At 38.9% G+C, this 15,929-nt stretch overlaps 1 protein-coding gene across 3 annotated transcripts in view; it reads right to left on the reverse strand.

Annotated features, from left to right (window-relative positions):
* The window catches only part of SEMA3C (semaphorin 3C), a 171,148-nt gene that overhangs the window by 36,100 nt on the left and 119,119 nt on the right, over positions 1-15,929 (reverse strand). For all 3 annotated transcript variants that reach the window (XM_089524625.1, XM_089524624.1, XM_089524626.1), the window contains 4 exons: positions 15,645-15,787; positions 11,109-11,223; positions 8,438-8,507; positions 5,875-6,019 (listed from right to left, as the gene is read on the reverse strand). In XM_089524625.1, coding sequence (XP_089380751.1) covers positions 5,875-6,019; positions 8,438-8,507; positions 11,109-11,223; positions 15,645-15,787 — 473 coding nt within the window. The remainder of the gene's footprint in view (positions 1-5,874; positions 6,020-8,437; positions 8,508-11,108; positions 11,224-15,644; positions 15,788-15,929) is intronic.

The raw sequence follows: 15,929 nt of genomic DNA on the forward strand, positions 1-15,929 counted from the left end.
GTACCAGCTCATGCTGGGTTGGAGACTATGTATTAAATCTTGTCTGTCACTGAGACTTTACGCAAATCATCATCTGGAGCTATAGCATGTCACAGAATACATTATGAGCCTTACCTCATCCTTTGTGTAACAGGATATTCTGTGAGTTGAGTGACTATGTAGGATCCTGTGATACAGTTCAGAGTTAGGAACTGTTTGGACACCCAGTGTTGCTGGTTAGCCGCTCCCACCATCTATCACCACTGTCTATGTTGGCCAGGGCTGATGGGAGTTACAATCCAGCAGTATCTGAAGGGCCCATTCTAGATAAAACTCTTTAATTATACTGGAGTATTAAAGAGAAGTATAGACCAAAAGGTATTTCACCTAGCAAGTATATAAGTGTATTGCCTAGGAGTCACTTATTCTGAAAAAGAAAAAAAATGAACTGAAATCCTCACCCATTGGATTCCATCATAATAATACTATGGCATCTATATGGGCCTGCCTGCACTCGAAGAACGTAACAGAAATGCTTTCTCTTGGTCCCATCACCATCACAGACACATTTGGTAAAGACACAAGAAAGCCTTCTTGGTGGCTGCTCCCAAGTTGTGGAACCCCTTTACCTAGGAGGTCCTTTTGGTCCCTGCTATCCTTCCACCAATATATAAAGACCTTTTTATTGAAGGAATCAGTTGAGTTTTTACTGCATGCAGCACATAAAGCTTTTAATGGGGTGGGTGGGTTGTAGTGTATTTATTTTACAATCGGTCCTCCATACCCACTGATTCTGCATCTATCGATTCAAGCAACAACGGTTTAAAAATATTCACCTCCCCCCCAAAAGAAATCCCCAAAGTAAGCATTGATTTTGCCGTTTTATATAAGAGATGCCAATTTAGTAGATCATTTCTACATAATGAGGCCTGAGCATGCACCCATTTTGGCATCCATAGGAGGCCCTGGAACCAGACCTCAGCAGATACCAAGGGCCTATTATGTTTTTAAGCCTCTCTTAATGCTGATTTTAAACTCATTTTAGTGCTTTTTAAATGGCTTTTAATGTGTTTTAAGTATAAATTTAGTTACATTTCAACTTTTATATTAACAATATTTTTAACTGAATTATTCTTTTAAAATTTTATACACCACCTTAGATCGTGTTTTGGGGAAAAGGTAGGATATAAACTAAACAAACAAAAACAGACAAACAGAAGTTATTCAGCATTTCAATTTTTTTTAAAAAAGCTATATCTACTATCTCAGGACTTTTGCATCAGTTCTGTGTGGTTGGACCAGTATTATTTTCCTTACATTGCAAAAAGAACCAGGTTCAATATGACAGAGAGAATAGACAATCTGTTCAAAGCCACCTGGAAAGTGGCTAAAGTTAGGTTTTAGTCATGAATAGTTTAATGTCAACAAATTCCTTTTCTCCCATTTGTTAACAATGACAACAATGGAAGAAAGAGCCTGATGTGTCAGGCATTGCTGTGCACAAATGACATTCATGTAGTTGCTGGAGTAAGCACCTGAACCAGTGTGGCAGCAGATGCTGTAGGGGAGGCTACTCTTTTGATGGCCTTCATGGTCAGAAACTAAGAAGATGTTGCATAGGGTGCAAGGCTTCTGAACACAGCATGTGATGGGAGGCAGGGTGGTAAACCATATAAGGCCAGACTTTCCTTCACGCACCATGTCCATCCTCCAGCTCTCAATGCATTGTTTACTGGTTGTTTCAGGGCTTGGTAAGAATTTTCTCTTTACTGTTTTTGTTTTGTTTTCAGGGTCCCTTAAATCTACCACACAGCCTTGCTGATCACTTTGTGTGGTGGTGTCTCCTGTTCTATGCCTGCCCATGTGAGATCATTCTTTTAGCTGGGTCTTTCTGCAGTAGTAGCAGTTGGGAAACTCTTAGAATCATAGAATCGTAGAGTTGGAAGAGACCACAAGGGCCATCCAGTCGAACCCTTGCCATGCAGGAAATCTCAATCAAAGCATCCCTGACAGATGACCATCAAGCCTCTGTTTAAAGACATCCAAGGAAGGAGACTCCACTACACTCTGAGAAAGAGTGTTCTACTGTTGAATAGCCCTTACTGTCAGAAAGTTCCTCCTAATGTTGAGGTGGAATCTCTTTTCCTGTAGCTTGCATTCATTGTTCCGCGTCCTGTTCTCTGGAGCAGCAGAAAACAAGCTTGCTCCCTCCTCAACATGACATCCCTTCAAATATTTAAACAAGGCTATCATATCACCTCTTAATCTTCTCTTTGCCAGGCTAAACATCCCCAGCTCCCTAAGTCATTCCTCATAGGGATGTTTTGTGAGGCTTAAACACAGAACATCATGTCTGTGGGTCAGAGTGGCAACATTTTGGGACAAACTGGAACAAGGAGTTAGAGCACACATCAGTGGGGGAGAAGTGCTGGCAAAAAGGAGTGTTCAAATGTGGGACCCTGCTTAAGTTTTGTGGGCTTTGCTGGCACTTGGACAGCAGGTTGGAACTGGGCTTCTGCTCCTGCTTTCTTTTGTCAGACAGGCTGAAAAGAAGAGGTAGCAGAAGAAATAATGTTTTTGTGGGAGAGAGTACACTTGAAGCTGTGTGGGCAAGACATGTCTCTGGGAAAGGAGTATCTATGCTCGATTCTTGAAAGAGTCCTTCATCTTGGAGTGGCTACTGTAGTTAAAATCTCTTTCTTTCTCGTCCATGTCAGGCTCCAGTCTAGAGCATGTGGCCTCTGTAAACCCTCTACACACACCAGCTGCACCCTTCTCTGCTCTGGCAAAGGATTGAGAGTCTCTCCTTGTTGGGGGTGAAGATTCTCTCTTCTTCAGAATGGGAGCAGCAACCATGTAGCTGGCTGAGGAGCAACTGAGAGGCCTCTTGTCTGCACTGGCCTTTGCTGCAAGGCTGGCATGGGTGAGAGGCTTCTCAGTTACTGCTCAGCCAGCTGCCCAGTTGTTGCTGCCAAGGTGACTGGGTGCAAAGGGAGCCACAATTGATAAACTGTCTGAAGAAAAATTGAGAGGCCTCTTGTCCATTTTGCTGGAAGGCCAGCATAAACAAGGAGCTCCTCAGTCACTGCTCAGCCAACTGCGCAGTTGCTACTCCCAAGATAACTTGGTGCAAAGGAACAAAGATTGGTTGTCTTGAATTTGCAATAGAACAGTAGACCTAATATCAAAAATACACACTGGGGTTGTTGGGTTTCAGGGTAGCCTGAAAAGTTTGGGGACCACTGCTATACTCCATCTGCAGTATTTGATGATTGGTTCTGAGTGGACTCTTTAAACAGACTGTAATTTAGCAGGTAGCAAGATGAGAATTTAAGACTTTGGTGTACACTTTAGCATTGTTTTGGGGAATGGTATGGCTCTGGAATGGGCTCTGCTGATCTTAGGAACAGGGTGAAGAGGGAACCTATGCTTGATGCTGACCTGGGAGTTGTGTCCTCACTTATAAAGTACTGTGACTTGGGTGGGAGTACCCTGGGTTTACCTTCCAGTAAGTGGCTGGCCAGGGAACAACCCAAAAATTGGATTGCCCTTGGGGCTCAGGTGTTTCACTCAAGGGAAGGCTGAGGAGGTAATCTAGAGCCTCAGCTGAGCCCACATCAGGTTGCTTCTCACTCTTTCTCCATTCAGGTCCAAATTAACTTAAATAGGATATGAATTAAACTAAGTAGCCCTTATTTAATCCAAATTTCTGTGTCTGGCCTTGTTTTTCTATGGTTGGTCATCAGTGGGTTAAGTGATTGAGAGGCAATATATTGCTTCGGCTATCTTTCAATTACAGTATGTAATTTTTATGTATTATGTCTAGCTTTAATTTCAACACCATCACCACTAAGATAATTGCTTTGCTTAAACTTTTTCCAACACCCTAATCCCAGGCCCTTTTAAAATATATATAACAAATCTCATCGTTTTCAGTCATGTATTTTTGTACATGTAATGTGCTTGGGAAGATGTTATAAGTCCACCTTCTGGCTCCAAGCTATATTCTTTCAACTAATTCAATTGTTCTGAATAGTCTTTCGGGATCGTATTTTTTTTTCTACACATGAGACCAATCCTAGGCACACAAACTGCCTTCTTAGATGAATGATTTAATAGATATGTCACCAAAATACTATAAAAATAATGAAACTCTGGAATGCAAGCTTGGCACATTACCTTTATCTTTTTCCACCTTTTATCTGCTAAAACCCTGAGCCCATAGTTCATTTATCAACATGTGCAGTTGAACTGGTATGCTTGACGCTAAAAGGGAATTACATTTCACTTGTGCCTTGTGCTGTTCATACTTGAAAACCCCAGATGCGGGAACCAGATCTGTCCAAGCTAATCAAATTATTTTAATCGTCAGTGCCATTAACAGCCATTATGCTTCAGTTACAAGTTTATCAGCAAAGCTCTCACTGCTAATCAGCTGGGTAACTGATCTTTGCTAACAAGGCTGCTGCAGTTTCTCTGTCTGCAATCACTGAACTGTTATTGTAGGTTCCCTTAGGACTAAGAAAAAGGAAGACAGGATATTGGGAAATAAATTGGCCGTGACCTTTGTAGGGAACTGCAATGTCATTCATTTTGTACTTAAGAAAAACCAGAGTAAATTGTTTCATTTCTTCTAGGATAATAATAGGAAGCTGATCTGTATTGTCAAAATTAGATTTTGGAAACATTTGGACCGTAATTCCCATAGTCCCCCAACCAGCACAGTTACTGGGAACTGTAGTTATTTTTTCAAAGCTCTGTTCAAAATACCACTTCATCTATTCAGTGCTGTCTACTTTACCAGGCAGCTGCTTTTCATGTTTGCTATATTCGTAGGAGAGGTGTGTCTCAGCCACAACAACTAAAAGCACCCTCCTAAGAAAGTCTAATGAGAATCCCGACTAAGTTCAATGGGGCTTATTCCCAAATCAGAGAGCACTGGATTTCAAATGCCTAATCAAAGCTGATCAATGCACTCTGATTTGGTCCTCCTACATGCAACTAGACAGATTCTACAACCAAGCTAATATTTCTCATCCCACACTGAAAATGCATTTAATGCGTACAGGTTCCACACTATCAATGGCTTAATATTCTGTTTCATTGTGTTCTAAAGGGGGGGGGGGGGTTATATCATATAGGAACTATTTCCCTCTGCCCAAGATTTTTCAGTGGTGTAGAGATAGATCTTAACACAAAAAGGATTTTGTTTTTTGATCAGTCCAAACATAGGCCTGTTACAGACTGCCAAAATAAAGCTGCTTCGGGTCTCTTTGGAGGTATGCTGTTTAAATGATGCATGGGTCCTAAGAGTCCGGAAGCTGCACCAAAAGCTGCCCTCCAGTGCTTAGGAATGGATTGTGGCTTTGGCGCAACCTCCGGCCTCTTAGGACCCATGCATCATTTAAATAGCATACCTCCAAAGAGACCCGAAGCAGCTTTATTTTGGCAGTCTGGAACAGGCCATAATCCTCTTTCCCGAATTTCCTTACAACAGCATATCATTCTTTTTAATATTTATGTTAAATTCATGATGCTACAGCTTAAATTCTTTGTCACAGTTATAAGTTTTAGCACTCTGGACTAGAGAATAAATAATTTTACTTACATTTTTAAATCTCTCTTTTAAAACTGTAATCATCTGTCTAGGCTAAACACATCTTCAATCTTTCAACTTACATCAAAACCATTCACTGTTTCCTTTTATTATCTCTGCTGCCTTTCAGTCCTAGCCAACTTGTCCGCATGCTTCTTGAAAATATTGCCAAAAATATCAGATGGAATATTCTAGTGTCAGACTTAAAATGTTGTTGAGTAAAGGACTACGCTGCAGGATAAAAGAGATAAAAGCAGGGCAAAATGGGTGTGTATAATTATATCCATATGAGTACTTACTGTCCCAGGTCGTGGATAAGGAATTCTTCCCTGATAAGGAATTAGCTGATGGTTTGGACCTTCCTTGTGTGCAAAGGGACCATTGAACACTCTCTGAATATCAGATAAATGGTACACACACACTGCTGAGCCTTTAAATACAGAGCTATAGGAGAACGGGAGAAAAAAAGAAACATAAAGATGTTAATCCTGCCTCCTTGTCAACTTTAATATAAACTCTCCAGATTATTCCAGTGTACTTAAAACAGGGGTTCCCAACCTTTTCTGGTCCGCACCCTTAGAAAATCTTCACCTTAAAGTGTGTAAAGAATTAAGTTGGGATATGAAGAAGAATATAAAATGTAAAATGTACAAATTACATTGTTATGCTTCTATATATATTATTAATGTTGTTTGTTGCAATTTTAAATTGGTTTAATAAAATTGTTTTTAAAAAAAGAAAAGAAAATGATCAATGTTTGCAACCCCATACAAAAGTAATATCATATTTGAAGATGAAGAAATATAATTTCTAATTTTTGAATCACAAACTGTGGGTAAACAAATTAACTTTTTAAAAAAATGCTTTTAATTCAGTGCATAAAACACTAATCTGAACTGAACAATTAGATACTAATTTACCCAGAAAAAAAGAGTGATGACTCACAATTTAAAGACACAAGCCACTCTTTGTCTCACCCCCTGAAATTTCATTTCACACACCCCTGGGCACCCCAGGTTGGAAAACCTGGCTGAAAAGATGCAAACAATAGCCTAACACTGTTAGTTCCAACATTTCTGTTGAAGAGTGGTAAAGATGAGACAGATCCATCTTTTGGGAGCTGGATATTTGTGATCTAATGCAGCAGTGATCAGACACCTCTTTTCTTTTGGGGGCATGGCTCCTTCCTGAGTAAAGTCTATGGTACTATCCTTAGTATTGTGATGTTACCAAAGAAGCTCTTCTAGCTCCATGTTTTTTAATCTCTTTTTTTTTGTCTTTCTCAAATATGAAAAAACTGGAAAATGTTTGTAAAGAGAAGCAAATGGGAATAAAATTCTCACCCATCCCTTCTTGTGTTTCACTAATTAGTCTATGCAGGTTGATTATTGGATAAAAGATAGTATCCTGGATTCATGGATCTACTCCACTATGTTGGAAACATTTTTCACTCCAATTCTCCAGCTTAGATGAGTGTTCCTACACACAGATCCACTAAATAAAAAAAATGCCTTATTTAATTTATTTTTTTAAGGATGAAATCAAAACAAATGGATATAAATCTTGATAACTCAGTGAGATTTAGTTCTGGCTGAGTAAACAGGTTTAGAATTGGACCTGAAGGGGAATTTATTAACCTCTTAAGGTTCATGAATGGATTCTGATAGTACATTGAACTGAACAGTTTATTTAGAAACACTAAAGTTGCCTAGATTTTTGGTGATAATGTAAAGTACTCCCACTTTTTCAGTAACTTTCCTGTCTTTGATCAAGACTAGAGCTAACAAAGGTTTTTAGTACTGTCACCAAATCTCTGTTTCCTTTGTTTCTTTGATTACACAAATCACTTTAAATTTGCTATATGTTAGTATTGGTACTAAAGAGACAACCCCCCCCCCACCCCCACCCCCGGTGCCACATCAAAATGTGCCCCTTTTTGCCTGGCATATTTGATTCTTTTTAAAAATGTGATTCATTTATTTGCATTCTCGTATATGGATGCAAAAGGTTTTGACATCTCTTTTATGGGGGGACATGTACAGGGTTATGGAGAGCAGCATGGCTTGATGGGTAAGTCAACACTGCAAGGAGAAAATAGGAAATAGTGATGACCCAAGAAGATTCTTCTTTGCATGTGTATAGGATCATTAGTGGACAGGATCAATCAGAGACCTACAGAAACAAAAATGAAACTAAATGTCTTATAATCCATTGGCCACTTAACTTGGATCAAGACCATGCAGAGGAAGACTGTTGTGTGTAAATTTGATCAACATGCTGAAAAGAAGATGTTTCAGGGAATAATACTGAGAACCAAATCTTCTGCCTCAAAATCAGTTTCGATCTTTGTTGTTCACCAGTTCCAAATAATTCAGAGCATTAATGAGGAATTAATGGTACCTTTTGCCTAATTTATTATAGTTTCTCATAAAAGCGATTTACTCCAGTGATAGGCTTTAATTAAAATAAGATGGGCATCGTATAAGGTTTCTGCAGTATCAGGGTCAGAATCAATACCTTTGAATCTCTGGGCAAATGGACTATGAAACTAAAGAAAGTATGTGGTTTAATTTCATAAAAAACTGTGGAATATAACATTAAATGGACTCATTTTATGTTACTTTAATTAGCACCACCAGAAATGTAATTTATAACATAGTAAATTATTCACTACTGATAGCACTGAAAACATTTTCTTGTTACAGTATACATTAACACATTAGACATTAAAATATTATCAACATACCATTAGACGGCATACATTTACACAACACATTCAAAGATATATTTGATGACTTTGCCATAGAGAACTTCATGTAAAATTAAATCTGAATACTTTATTTAATAAATATGTGAAAGTACCTGGAGGTTGTGAATATACCATATATCAGTGTTGTCCTAGGATTATCCGTTTCGAGAAGAAACACATCCTCTGAAGGAAAGAAACAATACAGTTACTAAATAAATCTGCATGCACTGCTTTGTGATTTCCAGCTTGCTGTGCATATATCCTGACTTTTATTCTATCTAAACTGAGACTTGTTTTGTTTTGTTTTGGGAGAAATAGAAACTCACACTGTAGTATGCTTCTCTTTTACCGTATTGTGTCTTCTTAAAGCTGTATAAAAATATAAGGTAATGTCAACAGCTTACATGACACACAGATAAGTTGTTAAGTGGGCCATGCCAGTCCCTGACTGCCTGTAGGAATGAGCAAAGTGTGACCTTCCAGATATTGTTGGTTATTTTGGCCAATCACCATTGACTATTTTAACTGACTATTTTAATGGAAGTTGTGGTCCAACATCATCTGGACAACTTCAAGTTGCCCACCACTCCATGAGGATACCATCTGTTCTGCTCTCCTGATGACACTTGTATTCTGAATACCATATTCTGTTTTCCTGTTTACATGGCAGAGCCACTTCTTGAACTATAGATGGCCATGATTCCAGAACTATAGTGCTGACACCAAGTACAACAAAGGTTTGAGATAATGACAACAGAAAGGAAAGAAGTCTTGTCACCTGGGGTAGATCCAGATTATAAGCAGTAGTGCCAGGGTAGATTTAGACAGCAGCCTTTTCTTATTACATGATACATTTCGATAACCATAGAATCCACCGAGGCACTGGATTATCTAAAAGAGGTCTATCTATTTATTTATCTAATACTTGTCAATACACTCTCTTTTCAAACAACATTATAAAAACAGCTACAAATATCAAAACAGAAATGTTTAAATTGCATGTCATCTTTCAGTGTGATTCTGCTTCCATGGAAAAATAAATCAGAATAATTTAATAAAACACTAGAACTCTTCCAACAAAGTAATTCCACTTAGATGGTGTGTTTCTATCTACTTTCTGAAATGACATTGGAACTGTAGAAAAATGTTTGGCCCAGCTGCTTAAATCAAGCGTAAATTAGGACTGTAGGAAAAACTCTTGGCCTCATTGTTTAGGTGCACTTGGAACTGTAAAAGCCGGATAATATTTGGCCCAATTGTCTAAATACGCTTGGAAACAAGATTGTGGAAAAACTTTTGACACAAGTGTTTCAAATGTAATTTGAATCAGAACTGTAGACAGGGGCTTATTATACAGGTTTGCTTATTAATATATGTATTGAGATCTTTAATAGCCAAAAGGAATGGGGAATTCCTTTAGTACTAACACCAGATTGGAAGCTTGCTCTAGAACTGTAAGGAATCAGATGCCCTAAAATCAGGAGCTGCCTGAGAGTCTGGCATGTAATTTCTAAACCAGGCCAAAATATAACTGAATTCTCTTTGGCTAAGGCAGCACAGCTGGTGTCATGAGTTTAAGGGTGCTGAGTGGTCTTAGTACAATGATACATATTGCCTCAGATGCTGTTGCCAAAATAACTACAGGAGACCAAGCTGGAGGAAAGTCCACAAATTTATTAATCACACATAATTGGTAGGGTTGGCACAAAGCATGAGGTCGGGATCTACGAAATCAAACAACCCCATGTTTGTCTGATTAGCAAAACCTGGTACCCACCAGGCATTGGGATGACCTAGGGGCTAAGGAACACCGCTTGACCGCAACTCTGCCATGCGTTCACATATTCGCTAAGCCCCTAGTCACCGGGAGGCATCCTGGTGTTATGGCCCCCGCAATGGCCATACGCCTGCCCTATTCGCCCCCGGGTCCTGACTGACTCCCAGACCAGAGCTCCGTAGCCCTGGTACCACACTGTGCAGATCCTGGCCTATGCTGCCGACACCAAGTTGTGACAAAACCCACAATACAAGCGGTGGGTGGGTGGGAGAAGCACTCCGTTGCCTCCTCCCTTCCTACTTGGTTCCATCTTGCACGGAGCCAAGCGCCTACTGGGGGCCGGAGCCAGCCACGCGGCCTTATATAGGCCCTGGCTCCGCCCCCAGGTCACCTGATCCAGGAGACTCCTCCTCCAGGGCAGCTGACCAATGAGCTGCCCTGGAGGACCGGAACTCCCGGACCATAGAGCCCGGCCCCTAGAGTGTCACAGGATGGAAGCAACTCCACTTCTGCCTCGCGCACCAATAAGGGGCCAGGGCAAGCCCCAGAAGACTCTGAGGCTTGTAGTTGGTCGCCGCTTCTAGTGGCAAAGCGGCCTGCCCATCCAGCCGGGCGGCCACTTTTTAACCCAACAAGCATAATCATGCATGATGATAGATAGCAATATGAAGCTAATGCCCTGTAACCCTATAAACATTTACCTTGGAGAAGGTTCTGTTGAACTGAACAGGGCTTATATCTGCCTTGTAAATGAATAAGAATCATTTTGCTCTGTTTTTTAAGCTTTAGTACAGTACACTCAGTGTTTAACAACCTCTTTTGCTACCAGGAAGAAGAAGTAGCCATTGTAGTTACAGGAAAGGAAGAATATATTTATTTTTAAATAGTCTTCTTCTCCCCTAATATTTTTGTGAGGTTAAATGACAAGCAAACATGCTGAATAACAGATATCACGGGAATACCATATCTTTCTATATCATCTATTTTAGAAATTACTATCACTGTACCTAATTCATCAAAGTAGGTCTCTGTGCCATCATCATCCATTACTGAACATACAAGCCTTGCTTTCAAATAAGTTGTCCATTTGTTTACAAGACTACGCTGTCCTCCTGTGTCATTCTGGAGTGAAAAAGAAAAGAAAGAAATAACTTATAGACTAACGAAACAAATATTTTGACATTTACTACTTCCTGGCAGGCATTTAATAATAATAATAATAATAATAATAATAATAATAATAATAATAATAATAATAATTTTATTTATATACCACTTTTCCAACAAGATCAAAGCGGTTTACAGATTCAGTCAAATATACATGTGTCACATCATACCAATATAATTACAATTACTAATACAATTCCAGTAAAAAAAAATTAAAAACAGCATATAAACAGTCATAAACTCTATCGGTCATAGTTAAACATCTTGAGATACAGATACATTTACAGATACACATCTGTATCTTTCAAATAGCATTTTCATACAATATGCTTAATGCTGTTTTAATATTTGTCTTTATCTGAATGCGTACAGGTTTTACTCTTGTGAGCCACCTTGTTCCAGTTTAGGAAGAAAGTCAGATTAGTTAATGCACTCAGAACTTAAAACAGAAGAGCAAATGCTTCCATCACTTCCCTTTACAACAGACGCAGTATTACGGGGAATCAAATAATTAATTGACCATTTGTTTATAGATGAAACAGATCAAGTTCTCCAACTTGATGTCTCCAGATGTGCTGGAGACCAGAATTTTTAATATCTCTGGCCTGCATATTTGGCTGACTGAGATGAATAAGACTACTGTCCAACACATCTGGAGGACACCAGTGTGTAGAAGGTTGATTCACTAAAGAAGAACTGAAGATGGTAGTCAGATGAAGAAAGTTACAGTTTTAACTAAATAAAGAGCTACCAGCCACATATGCAATAGAACACTTTACTACAACTTCCCTAAAATGATTTTACATCAGGCTGCTGGCAGTTGGATTACATCCTTGCAGGCTTACCCACAAAATAAACTCACTTCACACAGGGAAATTATGTGACCGAACAAGTCCCCCCCATTTCTACATGGAGACAAGGTTTTCTCCCCCATGAAATTCCAAGCATTCCAATGTATGATACCAATTTTCAGTTGGAGATGGTACAGGTACAGAAGAGTCATTATGTGAAGTTCTGCTCATTAGGAATAGGAGTTAGAAATTCCCATGTTAATTGGATGGTGTATCTGCTCTGGGTTTTAGAATTTTAAAGGAACTATTATTGGTTCTGAACCGATTTTGAGGCTTGAACGTGATGCAAATAAATTCACTCACCTCCTGTCCTAAAAGTTGTGAGCCACCACTCATTTTGCTACCTAATAGTTTTAGAACTATTTCAAAACAGAAGTTTGGAGTGTTTTAGTTGGTTTTTCATTATTTATTTCATGTTTTAAAGTGTTTTCATAGATTGTGCATCACCATGAGGGCCCTGATAGTTGAGAGGTAGTAAATAAATGGCATAAATAAATAAATAAATAAATAAATAAATGTGCACGTCAACAAGAAGACAGCTAAAATTAATAGAATTATTATCATACATTCTAATGCCAATCTTCATCTAAACATTCCTACTCCCATGTAATGGGAACAGCACCCCAGCAGAGTGGGATTAGAAGTTTTGAATGCATCTTTAAGAAAAACAACAATCCTTCAGGAAAAAGCAACTTTAAGGGCATACCAAAGCAGTCTAAAGAAGACTGACTGAGCTTGGTGCCCACAGAATGCTGACCCTAAAAAGTATGAAATGAAGTGAAACAGTACACAGTATAACATTATGCGGTAGGTTCTACTTGTTTTCTTTCTAACCGTGAATCTTTAGACTCCATCTAATCCTAATTGAAAGGATTCTTGATACCAGCCTCTAGTAAGGTCAACAGATACACAATACTGCATACGTTCAGCTCATTTTTCTGAAGCTTGCTTTTGCAAGTTTTGGCATAGACTATTCAAGCAGAACTGTGCTCCAGGCTTCTCACAAAGTCATCTGGGCTTAATTAGAACAACAATGGTTTCCCCTATTTAGTGTCCTCTGAAAAATGATTCTGGGAAACCTGAACACCCCTTCTCCTATAAAACATCTAGGCCATATGTCATATTGTTTTGACAAAGGAGAATCTAATAAAATAAATAAAGCAGAACAAATCTTTTTGACTGCGCACACAGGCCATTGGAATAAGGAATCTTAACTCATCAGCAAGCACTGGGGAAACTGTGCTATGTTAAGAAGATTTGTGGTGGTGAAAGCCTATAGCTCAGTTTGGTAGGGTTACTATCATACCATGACTACTGGTTTGTATCACCACTTGTTTCAGGGCAGGGGTCACAAATCACATGCAAACAATTGGTCCATGGGGCAGATCACCCAACAGGAAAGATGAAAACCAAGTACATAAGGCCCTTTATCAACAGGCCACAATATCAGTGATAACTAGTTCCAGAGGGTACTAGGTAGTTTTGATCATTATTGACATTAAAGACAGTTGTAGACATCTGGTATCATGTGAACAGTTGAAGAAATGGTAACAGCAAAAACTTGGATATTTGTGACTGTTTTACATGATGGGATTCTAGAAGCTATCAAGAGCAGATTGCCTGGATTATCAGAAACAATAGGCACAGTATAGTTTCATAAGGTTTCTATGGATTTTATTACACAGGTGGAAAGATGGAGTTTAAGGCAGTATTAAAAAGTTATTTTCCTGGCAAGGTCACGAGATTGTGGAAAAGATTTTCAGACACATCGCTATTAGAGAGGACTTAACCCATGAAGAAACAGGAATGCTCAAGCAACAAACCACTCACGGGGAAATCCTGTTTACAATGTGCTCCTATGTCCAAATAATCTGAGATGACCAAAAAGCTTACTTTTTCAGAAAAGTGGAACACAAAGGCCCTCCAGATATTGTTCAACTGGAACACTCAGTGGCCTGAATTTAGAAAGTAAACTATGCTTGCAGGAGCAATGCTGCACATGTAGTGTGAGTATCTTGTAATTGTGCAGTAGAAATATTCAGCTGGCTGTTGTGGAAGTGGAGGTGAACAAACTGTGACATTACACAATACACAAATTCAGGAAACAACAGCAGTGGTAGTTACAGAACAAACTCAATCAGCTGACAGTTTGGTGCAGTGCACACTGGGGGTGTCCCCTTGGGCACTGGAGGTGGCAATGTAAATTTTTTGGGCGGGGTGTGTTTTGGCATTCTAGAGTGGAGGTTTGTCTATCTGTTGTCTATTTGGCTTACCTCCTTGTTCCTTGTGCCTGGAAAAAATCTTTCCCTTTGTTCATCTGGGTGTGTGTATCTTGCAGTTGATTCTTCTGCCCTGTGCCACTGTCCCTTTCTCCATGTCCTTTATGCATTGTACACTACAGTTTGTCAATGAGCAACAATAGTATTTACCCACATGCACTGTCCTGTGTGAGTACTCTGCATTGTGTAGTGATGTCACTGTACACATCCATTTGTGTGTATTTATGCTAAGCTAAGGCTTGTGGTCAGTGTCTGTTATCACTGACTACGCTGGTAGGACTGATGACAATTGCAACACATAAATATCTGGAGAGCCACCTCAGATTTATAGGAATTAATATCCAAGTACCTGGTACTTCTACAGACAGGATTAAAAGCTTTCAAGATGATCTCTTGGTTATTACCAGAGAGAGGGCCCCATCTGCTACAAATCAAACATCACTGTACAACTATTTAATCTTTTCCTTCTTCACAATCTTTTTTCCTGATAAGAAAAGAGATGGAAGTAATGGGGTGAAAACGTGAGAGGGGTTACAAATGGAAGATATTGTCCCCATGACACTGAGTTCCCACATAAAACTCCAGGTGTGATTGCTAGAAGAAAGCTTTTTTTGCAAGCACCTTGGAATAAAGATGCTTCAGACTGTCAGCAGCTGACAAAATGGACATTATTAGAAGATATAAGTTGCTCAAAGTAGATGTACTATTATTTATTTATTTATTGACAGAAATGACAGAAATTTATTGACAGAAATTGATTGAAGGATGATAGATGTATATAGCTAATTGTATACTGGTTGTTACATTTATGTTTTTTGTTTTGTTTTGTTATATTTTATAATGTATATAAATTAATTAATTTTAAAAAGAAATGAAAACCATCTATAATTTTGGCTTTTTTCAAATCTCTTTGGATTATGTAGTTATCCAATCTTTTCATTTATGCAAAGAAAAAATGGTAAAGAAAGTCATCAGTTTTAATTACTTAGAAGCTCACTGTAAATGCACATATGAAAATATTAATTTTGCTAAGACTGGTATTCTATTGCAGAAATCCTTTGCAAAATCAGGCATATGCCCTTTATGGCTCCTTTCCTATGGTCTTCCTCTAGTAACAGCCATATTTTAATTTGGTATCTCTAAATAGAACAGAACCGCATAAGAATATTAGATTTTCTACTTTTTAACATAACAGCATTCATGTTTAGTTATCCTGTCAAATAGCATCTGGAAATGTTTTGCTTACAGGGCATATTCTGGCAATCATGGAGTTGATCTGCTTGGTGCTGCCACTGTTGTCTGTCAGTTTCTCTTTGAAGAAGAAGTACACTTTGGCATCATTTGGGTCAGTGCCATCTGGGATGAGATGGGCATCCACAAAAATGGGCTCTGAAAAAATACAAACAACTAAAATGTGGAGACCAAGAACCATTACTACAGACTGACAAATAGAAGTCTGCAACCAGGTGGAAGTTTCCCTTTTTCCAGCCATGACATCTGAAAGTACTCCATGGTTTGTGACACTATGCCG

This window comes from Sceloporus occidentalis, unplaced genomic scaffold, assembly GCF_023333645.1.
Source record: "Sceloporus occidentalis isolate IW3139 unplaced genomic scaffold, rSceOcc1.0.p SCAF_5, whole genome shotgun sequence".
NCBI classification, from domain to species: Eukaryota; Metazoa; Chordata; class Lepidosauria; order Squamata; family Phrynosomatidae; genus Sceloporus; species Sceloporus occidentalis.